This window comes from Sorex araneus, chromosome 7 (genome assembly GCF_027595985.1).
Source record: "Sorex araneus isolate mSorAra2 chromosome 7, mSorAra2.pri, whole genome shotgun sequence".
NCBI lineage: Eukaryota > Metazoa > Chordata > Mammalia > Eulipotyphla > Soricidae > Sorex > Sorex araneus.
The window spans coordinates 19,717,612-19,735,111 of record NC_073308.1 but is presented as its reverse complement, the minus strand read 5'-3'; the positions used below and the strand labels follow the sequence as shown (position 1 = coordinate 19,735,111).

The 17,500-nt window shown below is 49.4% G+C and overlaps 1 protein-coding gene across 2 annotated transcripts in view; it reads left to right on the top strand.

Annotated features, from left to right (window-relative positions):
- EPRS1 (glutamyl-prolyl-tRNA synthetase 1) overlaps positions 1-17,030 on the top strand; it is a 49,671-nt gene extending 32,641 nt beyond the window's left edge. For both annotated transcript variants that reach the window (XM_004613013.2, XM_055144310.1), the window contains 14 exons: positions 1,296-1,532; positions 2,838-3,100; positions 3,194-3,245; positions 3,946-4,155; positions 4,631-4,703; positions 6,451-6,530; positions 7,135-7,236; positions 8,186-8,341; positions 8,872-9,069; positions 9,344-9,517; positions 10,707-10,867; positions 13,106-13,184; positions 16,546-16,610; positions 16,688-17,030. In XM_004613013.2, the coding sequence (XP_004613070.2) occupies positions 1,296-1,532; positions 2,838-3,100; positions 3,194-3,245; positions 3,946-4,155; positions 4,631-4,703; positions 6,451-6,530; positions 7,135-7,236; positions 8,186-8,341; positions 8,872-9,069; positions 9,344-9,517; positions 10,707-10,867; positions 13,106-13,184; positions 16,546-16,610; positions 16,688-16,838 (2,001 nt within the window). In that variant the 3' untranslated portion in view covers positions 16,839-17,030. The remainder of the gene's footprint in view (positions 1-1,295; positions 1,533-2,837; positions 3,101-3,193; positions 3,246-3,945; positions 4,156-4,630; positions 4,704-6,450; positions 6,531-7,134; positions 7,237-8,185; positions 8,342-8,871; positions 9,070-9,343; positions 9,518-10,706; positions 10,868-13,105; positions 13,185-16,545; positions 16,611-16,687) is intronic.
- Positions 17,031-17,500: the final 470 nt, after the last annotated feature.

Here is a 17,500-nt window from a genome sequence, read left to right as displayed (position 1 = left end):
CAGAGCAGGGGCAAGAATCAAGCCCTTTACGAGCGAGCACACTGCAGAGGAACTGCTTTTCTCTTTCTGGCGGTGTTGGTGGCAGCGCTAAGGACCCAGTATTCCCACAGGTGGGGTGAGGGTCGGGGTGCCCTGCCTCTGAGCCTCATTCCCCAGCCCTTGAGGAGTGCTTCAGGGTAGATGACGGGCTTTATTGGATGTCAGAGTTAGTGGGGAGCTTGGTGGGCTCCGTTGCAGCTTCTGCTTCGGGACGGAGGAGACAGACCGCGTCTCTTGAAGGATGTCTGGCTGGTGCTGAGGCTGCTGGTTTGGCACCTTGTCCCGGGGCCCTGGAAGAGTAACGCTAGCACCGGCAGGCCTGAATGGCAGCCAGAGGAGTACAGGCTCTTTCCTGTGAATATGCAGATGATAGCAGCTTTGGAGCATAAATTCTGGCCTTGTGTTTAGAATCTCTTGGTGAAGATATTTAGCCAGATCGGTTGTAGTAAACCTATTCCTGGCTCTGTGCTCAGGGATCACTTCTGATGGCGCTCAGGGACCCACATGGTGCCCAGGATTACTATGGTGCACTGTCTTTCTGGGCCCTGCTGCTTTCAGATTTTCGAGTAGAAAATCCAGATGTGAGGGTTGTTTCACAAGTGAATCAGATGAGTCGTGGAAAAACTTAGCTCTGGCACAGTGTTCATGAGCCCCCAAATGGGAATTTTTGTTCTTCCTCTTCATTTACTTATTTTACTTTATTTAATAAAGCGTGGGGGCTGGAACAATAGTACAGCAGATTGGGCATTTGCCTTGCACGCAGCTGACCTGGCTTCGATTCCCAGCATCCCATGTGGTCTCTTGAGCATTGTCAGGAGTGATCACTGAGTGCAAAGTCAGGAGCAACCCCTGAGTGTTGCCAGCTGTGACCTCAAAAGATGAAAGAGAAAGAGGGGGAAGGGAAGGGAGAGAATGGGGGACGAGGGAGGGAGGGAGGGAGGGAGGGAGGGAGGAAGGGAGGGAGGGAGGAGGAATTGATTTATTTTGATTTTGGGGCCACAGCCGGGAGTGCTCAGGGGACCATGCAGTGCTGGGGACCAACCGAGAGGTTGCTACATGCAAGACAAGAGCGCCCTGTTCTGTTTTAGCACAGAGAAATGTTTGATCCATTATTTCAGACCAGTGATTCCAACTCTTGCATAGTTGGATTATTTGTGATGGATTTATTGACAACATCTCCGGTAGTCATGGCTTCTTAATATCATGGAAAAATTGGACAAGTATGAAGTATTTCTGTTTCTCCTCTTTGCACTCAGGCTAAGATCGGCGAGGCAGTGGAATGCTTACTGTCCCTGAAAGCGCAGTATAAGGAGAAGACCGGGAAGGACTATGTTCCTCCTGCACAGCCCTTGCCGCCTCAGAGCTCAGGCGCAGCCCCGGCCCAGACCTCTCAGCCCAGTGCTCCAGAAACACCGGAAGCCAAAGCTCTTTTCAACAAAGTGGCTGCTCAGGGGGATGTGGTCAGAAAGCTTAAAGCGGAGAAGGCCTCTAAGGTCAGTGCCATGTCCATGGGGGAAGAAGGAGGCTATCTTTGTCCCCTGCCAGCTGTGGCCAGTTACTATGTCTGCTCCGGGCTGCCAGGGATTTCCCAGGCTACCCCAGAGGTGCCCGAGGGATTATTTGAGCACCAGGGATGGACCTGGGGTTGGCTTTGCCTCTGATCCTGTCTCACCACTGGACTGCGTGTGTGGTCACAGTGACCTCTGCTTCCATCCTTCGCATCTCCGGCTTGCACAGTCCTGCGGTGCACCCGGGACCTGCCAGCTCCTGGCTGTTTTGTTCACCCTCAGAGCTCTTTGATTCTCTTTCCTGCAACTCACTTCTTTTCTGGTTTTTGTTGTTTTTTGGTTGTTGTTGATTTTGGACTGCACCTGGCTCTGTGCTAAGGACTCGGGCAACTCAGGCCTCTGTGTGCAAAGCATGTGCTCTGCTCATTGAGCTGTCTCTCCAGCCATTTCAAAGGGAAGTTTCATCTGGAGTATTGTGTTCTGGTTGTGCTGTCTGGAGAGCAGCAGGGGAATTTGGTGTTTGATGCTGGGTGGATGGACGCACCTGGCGGTGCTTGGGTACCGTGTCTGTTGGGGGTGGAACTGAGGCCTCTCTCCTGCGAAGCTTGTGCTCTTGTCCTTCCTCAGCAGCTGCCCCAGTCCCAGGAGTAGGACTTCTGGATCCAAGTATTTATGACTGGAGACTTAGAAGTTTCATCAGTCACAGAGAATTGATTCCTGTCATTACAGTGTGAGATGGTTGCAGTTTCTAGAAGCTTCTGTTTCTCATCTCCCACTAGGGTTCCCAGTGAAACTTTCTGTCCTGGTAGAAACGACCTTGACTAATTCTTTCAGTACCAGCAGCACAGCTGTAGAGACCCAGCACTGAGTTGGGGGCCAGAGGTATAGGGGACTCCCAAACATTGCTCAGGGGATCGGGGCTGAACTGATGTGTGCTCAGGCCCAGCAGTGAGGTGCTACTCGGGCTGCTGGTGCTCGGAGGCTGGGCGTGTTGGGAATTGAAAACTCGGGGCCTGACACGGGCCAGGCACACACTCCCGCCCCGAGGGACTGTTTCTGTTTTTAATTTAATTTCAGTAGCCCCATGTGCCTAGTGACTGCTGTTTTACAGTCCAGTTCTACACTTGCTCTCTGCACAGTCTTGTCCCTGCAGTCACCTTTTACTAGTATCCCCACCCCTGCATCCGTGCCCTTGGCTTGTTGCTGTGTCCTCATGTGCTGAGTGAGCTCTGGGTGTGGGGTTGGTGGACAGTGGTGGCAGCTGAGCCCACTCTGAGTCCCCTGGCCCAGGACCAGGTTGATGGGGCCGTGCAGGAGCTCCTCCAGCTGAAGGCGCAGTACAAGGCCCTGACGGGAGTGGAGTACAAACCGGTCACTGCTACGGGGTCTGAGGACAAGGACAAGAAGAAGAAAGAAAAAGAAAATAAGTCGGAGAAGCAGAATAAGCCTCAGAAACAGAATGATGGCCCGAAGAAGGAGCCCTCCAAGAGCCCGGGCAGTGGCCTGTCCTCTGGCGGGGCCGGAGAGGGCCAGGGACCTAAAAAGCAGACCAGGTAAGGGGGCACGGGGCCTGGCCAGGGCTCTGACAGTTCGTGTCCCTACAGCAGGGGAACTAAGAGCTGTATATCTGTCTTTCGCGTCTGTAGATTGGGTCTGGAGGCAAAGAAAGAAGAGAATCTTGCGGATTGGTATTCTCAGGTGAGTGTGCCTGGGGTTGGTTTTTAGCTTTCAGGTTCCTCAGAAACTGGTTTGTTTTAGCAGTCTGAAACCTGGAAAGCAGAGTGGGGGCACGGGTGGTCGGGATGCCCTCGTACCTTTGTCACCTTCAGAGCGAGTTTCCGTAAAGTCCAGGATCAAGAGAAGTAGCCGGATGATGGTCATATTGAATCAGAGGAAGTCATTTGAGGATCGTTTTGTTAGGGGGCTACGTTCACCTGTACTCGGGAACCCCACCTCCCGCATGCTCCGTGGGCTCTGTCCGGGCCCCCAATGTGATCTTCACTATACAGGAGAGGGATTTGTCTCAAAGTCTTGAGGCCTGAAGAAGCGGAAGCAAGTGTGGCTAGGCCCTTTGTGCATCGCAGTCTAGAAAAGTCCTTTTCCTGCCCAGGATTAAAAAGGAACAGCAGTGGGAGTCTCTGGAGTTGGTGCTTGTTTGTCCAGTTCTGAACTCCAGTTTAGGCTGTAAAGACAGTGTTGTTGTTGTTGTACCTTTGTGGCCACACCTGAAGACATAAGTGCTCAGGCCTAATGTCTTGACTCTGCACTCTGGGGTCTCTCTCTGCAGGGCTGGGAGGACCATATGTGGTGCCGGGGTCAAACCTCGCGTGGCCGCGTGCAGGACAAGCCCCATGCCCACTGTGGTGGCTCACTGACCTGTTTGTTTTCTCTTCTAAAGGTCATCACAAAGGCAGAAATGATCGAGTACTATGATGTCAGTGGCTGCTATATTCTTCGGCCCTGGGCCTTTTCCATTTGGGAAGCCATCAAGGACTTTTTTGACTCTGAGATCAAGAAGCTGGGTGTCGAGAACTGCTACTTCCCAATGTTCGTGTCTCAGAGCGCGCTGGAGACAGAGAAGACACACGTGGCTGACTTTGCCCCGGAGGTGGGTCTCTGAGCTCTGCTGGCACTTGCGTGGCTGCTTAAAGTTCCTGTCAAAGCAGCAGCTGGTTTAGAGGACTTTGGGTGGTGGTGGTGGTGGTTGTGTTTGGGGCCATACCCGTCAGTGCTCAGGGCTGACTCCTGGCTCTGCATTCAGGAATCATGCCTGGCTGGGCTCAAGGGACCATATGGGGTGTTGGGGACTGAATTCGGGTCAGCTGCGTGCAGGACAGACACTTACCCTCCGTGCTGTCTCCAGCCCCAAGAGCTGTGAAGCTACTGAAAATGTGTCCCACCTCCAGGCGTGCTATGGTTGTGTTTGTCACAGTAACCAAATGGCTTTCAGCTGCAGTCAATAGCAGGTTCTTGCGCTTGCCTACATGGGTAGGTCAGAAGTTGAATAGAACAAGTTGTCTTTACTTGTCGTCCTTCTGAAATATTCTTCAAAGGTGTCTGAAAGAGGATTTTTCTCCCTCTAGGTTGCATGGGTTACGAGGTCTGGCAAAACCGAATTGGCAGAACCAATTGCAGTCCGCCCAACGAGTGAGACAGGTAATGCCGCGGGCACAGCTCAGAGCTCCTGGGACTGAGTCTGCTTTTATCTGTTCAGAATCCTGTGGTCCATGTCATTTTCATAAACATTGACAAACTTAAGGCGGGCTTGATTGAACAGCATTCCATGTCCGGGCCAGGTGGCAGGAGTCCTGGTTTCCAGTCCTGGCACCGGGTTCTTCCTGCACACAGGCTGGGCTAGCCTTGGCCTCACCAGGAGTGGCCCAAGAGCGAACAGGAAGATTCATCACACTGGTTTTTACCAGGTATTAAGGCTGGTTGGATCCCCAGCTCTGCATCTCCCTGAGCACAAAGCCAGGAGTAATCCATGAGCACCGCCAAGTGTGGCTCAAGGCCCACTGCCTCCACAACCCCCACCCCCCGGCCAAGCAAAACAAAATATATTTATGGTTTTCTCTAACATGCTCCAGTGGTGTTCCAGTGGATCCCTGTGTTGTGATTGATAACATTGTAAGCACTAATGTTCAATGCCATAGTCCCACACAGATTTTGTCAGTCAATTTAATATCATAACTATTGTCATGTAGGGTTTTTACATGTTCCGAAGTGGTATGTGTAAGTTGGTTTGTGCTTTCCGTGGCTGTGCAGCGAGGAAGGAAGGTAGAGGAAGCTGCTGTTAGCTCTGCTTAGAGAGGTCTCCTCATCCTCACTTAGGTGGAGTGACTGGATGCCACTTGGATGTTTTGAGCCTTTTAGCTTGTTAATGTCTTCCAAAGTAATTATTTGTCTTTGAGAATTAGGATTGCTTTCTCTTAATTTAATTCTTTTAGTGGCAAGCATAGAAAATACAATGATACACTGGTTGTGGCAGCTTTTTTCTACAGCCAGATTCACTAGAGCTTGTCTTGCTTTGCTGAGCATCAGTGCCCTGAGGAGGCTAAGCTAACATGGGCTCCTTCCCCTGAACTAGCTTCTACCTCCAGCAGAAGCCTCAGTTCTTCCCATCTGTAATGTGGAACTGTGCTGGGCTCAGGAAGTCAGTTAACTTCTCTAAGCTCAGTTTTCATAGCTTCAGTATTACAGTTACATTGCTTTATGGGTTGAGTGAGATTTTTTACAGGATAAAATAAACTTAGGATACAGCATGGTATATACTGTATATGATCTTCATTGATTTGTTTGCTTTTTGTTTGGGGGCCTACTGGTGATAAGGGCTTACTCCTAGTTCTGTGCTTAGGGGTCATTCCTGGTGGGGTTCTGGGGACCATATACGGTACAAGGATCACACCTGTTTTAGTCTTGTGCAGGGCAAGTGCCTTACCTGCTAAACAGTCTTTTCAGCCCCTGGTTCTTGCTTCTGAGAGTCCCAGGGATTGAATCTGAGTCTCGGGCACTCTTTTTGCTGGGTGTTTTTAGGGAGATAGATGACTGAGTGGAGACCACATCCTTTGCATGCTGGGACCTTGGCTTTGATCCCTATCTATCAGTGTTTTCCCATCCCAACCACCAGGAGCGATCCCCTCAGACTGTGAAGAGCAGTCAAGTTCACTGTTAAAGGGAAATAACCGTGTCTAGGATATAAAGTGTGTCCAGTGTGAGCAGACATGTGTAAAGTCGTCTGCTCCGTGAGCCAGTAATGCCCACCACTTACCATCACCACAGGAAGCCCGTGAGCCTGACCTCCGTGCTTAAATTCTTAGGAGTCAGTTTGTGCTCTAACTGACCAGTGTCTGCAGAGAAGCCAGAGACCTGCTAACTAATTCGCCTTGTCTGTCTCGCCCTTCAGTGATGTATCCTGCCTACGCAAAGTGGGTGCAGTCACACCGGGACCTGCCCATCCGGCTCAATCAATGGTGCAATGTGGTGGTAGGTACACGTCTCCCCCAGGCTGGTCACAGGCTCTTCTGTTTGGCCAGAGGCTACCTCCGGTCTTCCTGTATTATTATATTGAAAGGATTGATAGTATGGACACTTTTAAATCTTTTTTTTTTTTTAATTAGACACTGTGGTTTACAGTTGTGTCCATACTAGATTTTTAGGAACACACATTCCAACCCAGCCCCACCCACCAGTGTCTGCTTCCCTCCAACCCCCAGCCTGCCTCTTTAATAGGCACATTTTTTTATGTGCACCCCAGGCTTCAGGGCTGGTGGCTCTGTGATGTAGACACATCTACACCTCACTTCCACCCCACCAGTGTGTCCATGGCCCTTCCCCCCCCCTTGCCTCCGTACACATGCACACCCATTTCTCTCCTTTCTTTCCTGGCCTTTTTATTGCAGTTATCTAGGGCATGGGTTTGCCTGGCTTGGGTACCTTGCATTGCGTTCCCTTTGGCAGGTGAGAGCACATGGTGTCTGCCCCTTTTGAAGCATTACAGACCTCAGCCAGGCCTTCCCATTGGGCCCCCCCGAGGTTATCGGTGCAGCTGTCCCCCTTGGGTGACGTGTTTGCTGCTGGTCTCTTACAGCGCTGGGAGTTCAAGCACCCTCAACCTTTCCTGCGCACACGCGAGTTCCTGTGGCAGGAGGGCCACAGCGCATTTGCCACGTTTGAGGAAGCTTCAGAGGAGGTATGAAGTAAATCAGCCCCGGCATGGTTTCTGTGCCCTGACAACAGATAGGGTACTCAGGAAGTCATTTAGGTCAGATTTGATCTGATCTCAAAAGAACATCAAAAGTTGGTTTGCTGGGATAAGTTGTTTTGTTACTTCAAAATATGTTTCACCTGGTAAAAGTCAAATCATTTTTTAAAAAATTAATTTGACAGTATTATAATTCATGGTGCCTCAGATGCACTTAGAAAAGTTACCCAAATATTTGGATTTTAGAAAAGAATGAAATGTTATTAAGTGCTTTCCTTTGGTTTGGGGGCCACTCGTGGTTGTGCTGGGGGCACTACTCCCAGTTCAGTGCTTGAGCACTGTGTCGTGCTGGAGCTCACAGCATGCGTGCACAGCTTGCACACAGCCTCTTTCTCTGGTTGAGAAAGCTATTTTAAATTTCCGTAGTAAGATATTTTTGACTTTAATATATGAAACAATTACTGTTACATGGGCAGATTCTGCAGGAGATTTTCACCCTATCTATCATAAGCATTTATGGTCTCTTTCATTGTAAAATTCTGTACCTTTTACAGTGCCTTTCAGCCTTTCACTCTGCCGTTGGAATGTCATTCCTGCTCGCCCCCTCACTGACTGCTATAACTTTTATTTAAAAGAGTGTGTATGTGCATGTGTGTGGGGGGGGAGGGGGGTGTTTGTTTGTTTGCTTTGGATTTGGGGCCACAACTGGCAGTACTCAGGGGTTACTCCTGGTGCTACCTGCAGGAGTCATTCCTGGCGGTGCGCAGGGGACCACATGGGATACCAGAGACTGAACCCAGGTTGACTGTGCAGGGCAACCCTACTTGCTGTACTGTCACTCCAGCCCCTTAAAAATGTTTGCTTGTTCCAGGTGTTTTTCCATCACAGTTGGTTTTCAGTTACCAGAAATGTGGATGCATTCTGTCTGTTGTTCCAGGTCCTGCAGATCCTCGACCTGTACGCACAGGTGTATGAAGACCTCCTGGCAATTCCTGTCGTCAAAGGGAGGAAAACAGAGAAGGAGAAGTTTGCAGGTGGCGACTATACCACAACCGTGGAGGCCTTCATTTCGGCCAGCGGCAGGGCCATCCAGGTCAGGGCAGGCCCCACACAGGGCTCGGGGCCCGAGGGGTAGTCGGCCCAGCTGTGCTGGGGATCAGCAGCGCCCCCAGAGAGGTGCTCAGAGGACCAGGTGGTGCGGGATTGGGGCCTAGGGCCTCTGCATGCCAGCCATGTGCTCCAGTCCTTGGCTGGTGTCGATTCCACGTGCTTGTGCGCCATGCTGAGCCTTCTGCCCGTGCCCAGTGCCCTGTTCCTTAAATGTTTCTGGGCCAGTCATGTCACAGCTGGGATCTTACATATATATGAGCAGAGGAGAGTTTCCTTCCTAACCTGTGTGGTTCCCATTGCTCCTGCAGAAGAGCATCTCAGAGCACTACTTGTCTGTCTTATTTCCAACTGACTGTTGTCTCTTCTGTCAGCTGTTCTCCGAATGTGTATCAAATAATAAAATTCCAAGGAAAATGAAGCAGATTTAGTGCCACTTTGAAATGTGACCTAGTAATCACTGTCAAGGACATCATAATTTAGTTTAAAATTCAAGCTACCGTTTCTCTGTTTTAGGGGGCCACATCCCATCATTTGGGACAGAACTTTTCCAAAATGTTCGAAATCATTTTTGAAGATCCAAAGATGCCAGGAGAAAAGCAGTTTGCCTATCAGAACTCGTGGGGCCTGACAACACGAACGATCGGCGTCATGACCATGGTTCATGGGGACAACATGGGCTTAGTCTTGCCACCCCGGGTGGCCTGCGTCCAGGTAAGACAGGGGCCTGTTATCTGACAACACAGACAGTATTTACCCAAGGAAATTTGCACCTGTGTCTTACTTGTATCCCTCAGGTATTTTTAGCTATGTCTTGTAAAAACCTCAGGATCCCTGGGGAATGACTCCTACATTGTGCATTTCGAAAGAACAGCAGCCTGTAGATTTGTATCTCTCAGCCTGACTCCCGGGCATCAGGAGGTGACCTGGCAGAGGCTTCTGTGTGCTATGTCTTCGTCCAAAAGTGTGATTCTGTGCTGGGTTTCAGGTGGTGGTTATTCCTTGTGGCATTACAAATGCACTTTCTGAAGAAGACAAAGAAGCTCTGATTGCAAAATGCAACGACTATCGGAGGCGATTACTGGGTGCGAACATTCGAGTTCGAGTTGATTTGAGAGATAACTACTCTCCGGGGTGGAAGTTCAACCACTGGGAGCTCAAGGTGAGGCCATCAAGGCAGCATCTGAGGAATGACTCATACATTTATTTTTCTCTTTTGGGGGTGTCCCTAGCAGTGCCCACTGTGCAGGGAGACTCTGCTGTTCTGGGGACCAGACTTGGAGCCTCACACAAGCACAGTCCAGGTGTGCTCCAGCCCTCCGAGCTGTCTCCGGTCCAGTGAGCAGAATGCTCTGTGCTCATGGCACCAACGGCTTATGTAGTTGTTAAAGCCCCCGCCCCCCACCCCCTATTTTTTCCATGATCCCTTAACCCTATAGATTAGAATATTGAAGTGTTCAGATAGCAAAATTCTGGGCTGCTGGCCACGGGTTACTGCTGGGCATCATGAGAGCTCATCAGGAAGACTTAACTCGCTTTTCAGTTTGATGTTTGATGCCAGCCTGCTGGTTTGCAGGCAGTGGGCATATCTCCCAGGGGTGCTCAGGAGGCCTGGGACCGTTACCAGTGATCCTCGGCCAACTTGTAAGGATGCAGGGCTGCTTGGGCCTGGCTGTGCCGGGGACCACAGGGCCAGCCTGACAGTGTTTGGGGGTGAAACACATCAATTCAAGGCCCGTGGATTTTGCATGAATTTGTGATTGTTACACATAGCCCAAATTTTGCCACCTCCGCATTCATTTGGGTCACATCTGCATTGAAGAAACTTGTCTCTAGATTGAGAACAATGTACTTCGAAATCAGATTATGACTTATCGTACATGTTTGACTTTCATGCCTTATTTTATATACTTGGGGGTAGATAAAAATTTAGGGGGAAGAAAAATGTTCTGAGTGAAAACAGTTTCGGAAGCCCTGAGCTGATTTGGCGTTGCACTCCTCACTTTGCCCTCTGACCAGGCGCCCTTCCCGTGGCTGCCCACTAGTCTCCTACCGTGGCACCCCCACCCCCGCCCCACACCTTATAGTTATCACCTGTTTCTCTGGGAGTATTCTGGAGCCCACGAGAAACACAGTGTAGATAGCACCTTGGCGCAGACCCAGCCGAGCAGTTTCTCACTTCCTGGGTCCTGGTGTGGGTTCGTGTCATCCCAGGACCAGGTGCTTTTCTCCTCCCCTGTTTGTTGCTGGTTTTGCTTCTGCCTGTTTTGGGTTCAAAGTCAGTAGGGCCGTGGTCAGGCCGCTGGTCACTGGACACGTGCACAGAGCTCTGATGCCTCGCTGTTTTCCAGGGCGTTCCTATTAGGCTGGAGGTGGGGCCCCGAGACATGAAGAACTGTCAGTTTGTGGCAGTTCGGCGGGATACGGGAGAGAAGCTGACGGTTGCTGAGGCAGAGGCAGAGACAAGGCTGCGTGTTCTTCTGGAGGACATCCACGCTAGCCTCTTCGCCAGGTGAGTTCCCCTGTCTGCCCCACCTGCACAACTGGGCAGTCTCGGCTCCCCTGGGATTCAGCTCCCCTCTGTTTGGTTTCATTTCACATATGTACTTTGGGGGCCACACCTGTCTGTGCTCAGGGCTTACTCCTGGTTCTGTGTTCAAGGGTCACTCCGGGTTGGGCTCGGAGGACCATGGATGCATGGTGCCAGGGATCAAACCCGAGTTGGCCATATACAAGGCAAGCACCCTGTCCACTATACTAGCTCTCCGACCCAAAGATTGTTTAGAGTTTTATTTTTTTAATGTAATCTCTTTATTTAAAAATGGATTCATTGGCTCTCTCTCAGCTGGTGTTCTGCCTTAAACTTACCTTTTCTCTCAGCTGGTATTCTGCCTTAAACGTACCTTTTCGGGGCTGGAGCGGTAGCACAGCGGAGAGGGGTTTGCCTTCATGCAGCCGACCCGGGTTTGATTCCCAGCATCCTATATGGTCCCCTGAGCACCTCCAGGAGTAATTCCTGAGTGTAGGAGCCAGGAGTGACCCCTGTGCATCGCTGGATGTGACCCAAAAAGAAAAAAAAACTCAAAGAAACAAAAAAACCATATCTTTGCTCACTTACTTTCCCCCAGTCTGGAAAGCCCATTTTCTTTCTTGGACCTGTGTCCCTTTTCCCCTCTCCTCCCACGTCTTTCTGGGTATATTTTAGTCAATAAAAACGATCTTACTTCACAAGAATTAAAGTGGATTTATTTGTTATCTTCTGCAGTAATAAAACATCAGAGTGTGTAGGAAGGTAGTCTTTGCCAGATGAATTTATAAGTGAAGGTGATTGTCATTGTTGTTTTTAGTTTCTGCACCTCACTGGCAGTGCTTGGGAGTCACTCCCGGCTGCACTTGGAGAACTGGGGTTTTGGGACTCAGACCCCTGCCCTCTGACCCCTGTCCCCTTTAGAGGGCTCGTTCTTACTGCTTACACACAAGTTCTCTGTTCTTTCTTAGCTCTGAGAAAATACTGAATGTCTTGTGCAGCATTTACTTCTACCAGTGACCTTTGTTCTGTACTTTCTACTGGAATGTATATACCTAATGTAGAGAAATTGTGAAATACTGAAAAAGGGAAAATGCCTGTAAGCCACATTCTGGATATAGTTAATAATGGCATTTGGCACGTTTCCTTCACATTTCTATCTGGGCTGGAGCCAAGTTCAATCTGGAGGTTTTCATCTACTGTAGGCTTGTCTTCTCATTAAATTCTTTTATTCTTAAATTTCCCACATTTCAGCAACTTTCTGAGATACAGGTCTTTGTATTAGGTTTACGTTTCTAACGGTTCAGATTTAGTTGGCTTGTGCTAAGGTTCTTGTACAGAGAAGTTAATAACAGAATGTTACCATGTCTCAGGTGTGTTGCCATGATCTCTGAAGGTTTGTAAGATGTTCCATCCACGGCAGACTGCCTTGACTTTGAGGGTCAGGCACTGGGTGGTTCCTTGAGTCCAAGGGCATCTCTTCGGACAGTATCCTAAGCTTTAGATGGGCTCCCTGTGCCTGCATGTGACATGTTGCCACTCTGAGGTAGCCCTGCTTCCCCTGAGGACTTGGGACATCCCTCCCCGCCCCCCCCCCACACATACACCTGGGCCCACGTCTTCAGTCATAACTGGACTATGGGAGGAAGAGGGGCTGAGCCCTGCCCGTGGTGGATATGTGCTGTGTGCCTGGCCCGTTCTGTCCCTCTCCTAGGGCCCACTCTCTGTAGATAGGCCAGAGGGTGGCAGACTGATTTGGGACAGCCTGTGGGTGCAGCCAAGGACCACATGGTTTTAGCTCGGAGAGTCTAAGAGAAGCACCTTTCCCCCCGGCCAGCATCCAGGACGAGGCCTCCTGTCAGGTGTGGTTTTAGATACAGGTGCCACTAATGTTTCTGATGAAAAACTTAAGCAACGTCAGTAGGAGCTTTTAGACCCCGTTAGGCCATTATGGGTGAGGCAGCGTGACCTGAGTGGTCGGCATTGCCAAGGAAGAGAGAGACCTGAGTGGTCTGAGGGGTAACCCAGGTGCTCCCAGGCCTGGAATCTGGGCTGGTCAGCAGAAATTAAAGGGCAGTTAGAGAGGCGCCCTCCCTGCTGTGTGCTGAGGTGAGGGCAGACGGGCTCTTCACTGCCCGGGGATGTCCCATTCCTCTGCCAGCAGTCTCGGCTCTAGCACAGTCGTGAGCGAAGTGTTCATTCCCTCTACTGGTTTGTTGCCAGGGCTTCTGAAGACCTCAGGACCCACATGGTTGTCTCGGATACAATGGAAGACTTCCAGAAGGCACTCGATTCGGGAAAGGTAAGAGACCTGAGAGAGAAGCAGGAACTGTAGCCTGGCCTGGTGGCCTGGGAGTTGGCTGGCTCTGGGGGCGGAGTGTGGGCCTGTAAGAGACCTAGTACCACTGTGTGGTTGCAAACCCCCCCCCCCCACCACACACACACACACACACAAATAATGCACTAAGTATATGACACTCTAAGAACTCAGTAAACTCATTCGTGATATTTATTTTTTTTTTCAAGGCCAGTCACAGAAAGATCATAGACTAAGCATTCTGTGCTCGTTTCCCAGACTGCTAACGCTTGGCAGTGTGCTTGCATTGGGGCGGCCCTGTGACTCGATTATGTAAACGCTGCTCCTCCTGCTCAGTGTGTTGGCTGGGCAGCGTTCATTCCCGTGAGCCCTTGTGTTTTCATTATTGCCAGTTTGCATTTTGTTTTTTCAGCTTGATGAAAGTGCCTGGACTGTTTGCTTTAGCTTTAGAAATATAATTTGTAGATTCCTAAAATAACAAGTCTTTCTTACAGTTCTCTAGACCAGAGAATATACTTACCGAGATCTTAGCTTACTAAACTTCCTGTAGAGTTAAGGGAAAAGTGTTACTTGTGGTATAAGTCTAATTTTCAGAGAGTGGGGGATTTTGGCTTCTTAGACTACGCAGGTTTTGGTGCTAGAGCAGTAGTGTAGTCTGGAGGGCATTTGCCTTGCACGTGCCCAGCACAGGTTTGATCCTCAGCGCCCATATGGTGCCCAGGTCATGGGTCACCACAAGTGATTCCTGAGCATAGAGAAGTAAGCCCTCAGCACTGCTGAGTGTGACTCCAGAACCTTAAAAAAAAAGAGAGAGAGAGAAATTAAAGAAAAATTTTAAAAGTATAGTTTTTTTTTTTTTGTCACTCTCTGTGTTGTTTGGATGCAGATGTTCCTAGCCAAAGTGTTTAATTTTCTTAAAGAGGAGACCCTGATAGTCAAAGTTCTGAACTACTGGGATGAATCACTAATGTTAATAACGTGTTTGATTACATGAGACAGCCACAGGTCTGAGTCTGGGTGGAGTTACCCCAAGTGACAGCAGATCTGGGACAGAATGTAAAGTCTTACCCTGTCCTCTATGTTCTTTTTTTTAAGTTATGTTGAGGATATTCGGCAATGTTTTAGCTGTGTGTTTGTAACTACCTAGTAGTTCTCTTGTTAATAATAACTGGCGAAATGTTAGTATCTTTCCAGTTAGTAACTGTAAAAATAGTATAAAATGATTAGCATTCAAAGTCCCCTCTGGATCCACCATTCTCTCTTCTCATTCTTGGGGTGCTATCTTTGTAATTTTTTTATCGTGGCTTTCTGTTTGTCCCAGGAATGGCCACTTTTATTCTCAGTACGCCTTTACTATATTCACTACATTTGCCTTTTTCACAGAGTTACACTTTTGTACCAGGGCCTAAAATACCACATTGCCTCCGAGTTAATAAATCAATAGCGTAACTTGTTTAATCCATTGCTTTTTCAAAGAAATGACTCTCAGCACATTAGTGGAATCTTATCTTTTAGACTAATAGTAGATAAGCTACTGGAGAATTTGCAACACCACTTCTTCAGTAGCCTCAAGTGTCCAAAGAGCACCGGGACCCGCCGGCTCAGTTCAGCCCGCTCTGTCCGCTTACCTCCTGCTGGGGCCTGGCTGCAGCACGCTGGGCGGCCTCTGAGGCCTTGTCAGTGATGGTGTGTTTGCTCGGGGGCAAGGCAGAAGGGGATCTTTGAAACTTGGATGTGGGTGAGAGTTTGGGTTTCGACTCTGTCCTGTTCATATGAATGGAAAAATAAACCTGACATACAGGTCTCACTGTTAGCAGATTTTCCCAGTGTGAAATCTCTGCAGATGAACATGAAGCTAGCTACGAGTTACTGTTGACAGACCTCCCTGCAATTCTCCAATATTGATACTTCCTATATTTGTGCAAAGGAATTCTGTATACTGTCTTTTGCAAGATTGTGTTTTTTAAGCATAAACATGAAGGTAAAGGAGTTAAAATCCTTCCCGTGACTAGATTGTTTGCAGATAGTTGGCAATTTCAAGGCTTGTCACTTCTAAGTGTCCCTCAGGTTTTGCTGTGTTTTTTTTTCTTTTTGGGTCACACCCAGCGATGCTCAGGGGTTACTCCTGGCTTTGCACTCAGGAATTACTCCTGGCAGTGCTTGGGGGACCATATGGGATGCCAGGGATCGAACCCGGGTCGGCCGCGTGCAAGGCAAATGCCCTATCCTCTGTGCTATCGCTCCGGCCCCAGGTTTTGCTGGTTTGTAGTGTGTTCATGGAGAAGCTTTTTCCCTAGGCCTTGAGAGCTCTGAGGGGTAAGCTTGGCAAGCACCTCCCCCACTCCAAGTTCTCCAGATCCACCCAGTAGCTTTGGAAAGAGCTTTTTTTACATTGCCTATGTAAGGCAGGATTTGTGGGAAGGATTCCATTTGAAATATGTGACGGGATGATTGAACAGAAGCTGGTGACAAACTTTCTGGCAACTGCATTTCAGAATTTATTTCTTCAATTGTGGTGGTGGGAACTGAACCCAGGGAAAAGCATGAGCTCTACCACAAAGTCACAGCACATCCCCTGGGTCCTTTGGAATGGGCATTTTCCCCTGTGGAGAATGGCCACACTTGAGATGCCCCTGTCACCGAGCAAGTGCCCAAAACATTCCATAGGATTACTACAGAATTAGTCATTGCAAATGGACCTCAGTTTGAATCGAACATGCTTGGGAAAACGTAGGATTCACAATCAGGAGAAATTTCCGAACTTGTCTAGAATACCTTCCACGTTTTATGAAAGAAAACTTGGAGCTCGAGATCTTCAGAGAGGTTAGGGCCTAGTCCCAGGCCTTTTGATTCTGAGCCAATACTCTGTGGATTGGGGAAGAAAAATTTTCGATGCAAAATTTTTATTTGACTTTCATACCTTGCAGTGTAATAAAAATGATTCACTTCCCTGTAGCATGTTAAAAATGGGGATGTGTACTTGATTGTCCATTGTCGCTGCTAACGCCTGGAATAGCATTTGCTGTCTGCCCTGTAGCTCCTGTCCTGTCTGCTGAGCTGAGCCGCTCTCATTAGGATTCAAAATAAAGGAGGGACTCAGCAGCTCGCTCCCATGGGGCCCATCTTTGCAATTTTAGTGTCTCTCAAAGATGTCGCTGTAGTGTCCTGATGTATTTACTTTCTAATCATTTGTGCACCTTTGAGCAAAGTTGTTGGCGCGCTTGCAGAGGGCTGAGAGGCTGAACGACTGGCCTGTTTGCTTGTCATTTGTGGACAGTTCTCCAGGTGCCCCTTTTCCTAGTTGAGGAGGAGCCATCAGATCCTCACCACTGTTCTTTTCCGGCAGATTGTGCAGATTCCGTTCTGCGGGGAAATAGACTGTGAGGACTGGATCAAGAAGACCACAGCAAGGTAAGTGCAGCCCTGGGGCTCGGCGAGCAGCTCGTCTTGCTGACGTTGACACACTGTGCCTTTGTTTCTCTTTTCAGGGATCAGGATCTGGAGCCTGGGGCTCCGTCCATGGGCGCAAAAAGCCTGTGCATCCCCTTCCAGCCCCTCAGACAGCTGCAGCCCGGAGCTCGGTGCATCTGCGGCAAGAACCCTGCCAAGTACTACACCTTGTTTGGCCGGAGCTACTAGGGAGCCGCCTGACGCCGCGCTTCCTGAACAGTGGTCCCACGCCTTGCCAGATGGAGACCGTTTTACGATTTTTTACAAATAGAAATTCTAAAAGGAAGTTGCATGGGACAGATACCTGTTCTCATGTCTAAATTAATAATGGGTAAAAGGCTTTTCTGTAAACAACCTGGTAATAAATATCATGAACTGTGACTGTTCTGTGCACTCGTTTCTCCAGTACCTGCATTTGGGGCCGAGGGAAGTTGTCCGAAAGCCAACTCAGGAACTGTTCTGACCCACTTGGCGCCCCGCCCGTGTGTGCTAGTCCACAGCAGGCTGTTTCTTTTCCTGCCCATCCCTTTGCCCAGGTGTGCGGGGCAGCAGGGAGAGGGGTCTCATGCCTCATTTCTAGTCGGCTTAATTACAGGGCCCTGTCCAGCATGCTTTCAGCCTCATGGACGGCAGTGGATGCCATTTGTGCTGTTTGGTTTTGTCTTTTGGGGGGAGCGGGGATTGTATTTTGGGCCATACCAAGTGGTGCACAGGGATCATATCATTCCTGATGGGTTCAGGGGACTACATGGGATGCTGAGGACTGAACCCAACCACCCTCTTGCGAGGCAGGTGCCTTACCCACTGTGCTATTGCTCTGGCCCAAGGACACCTGATTTAAACGCTGAAGG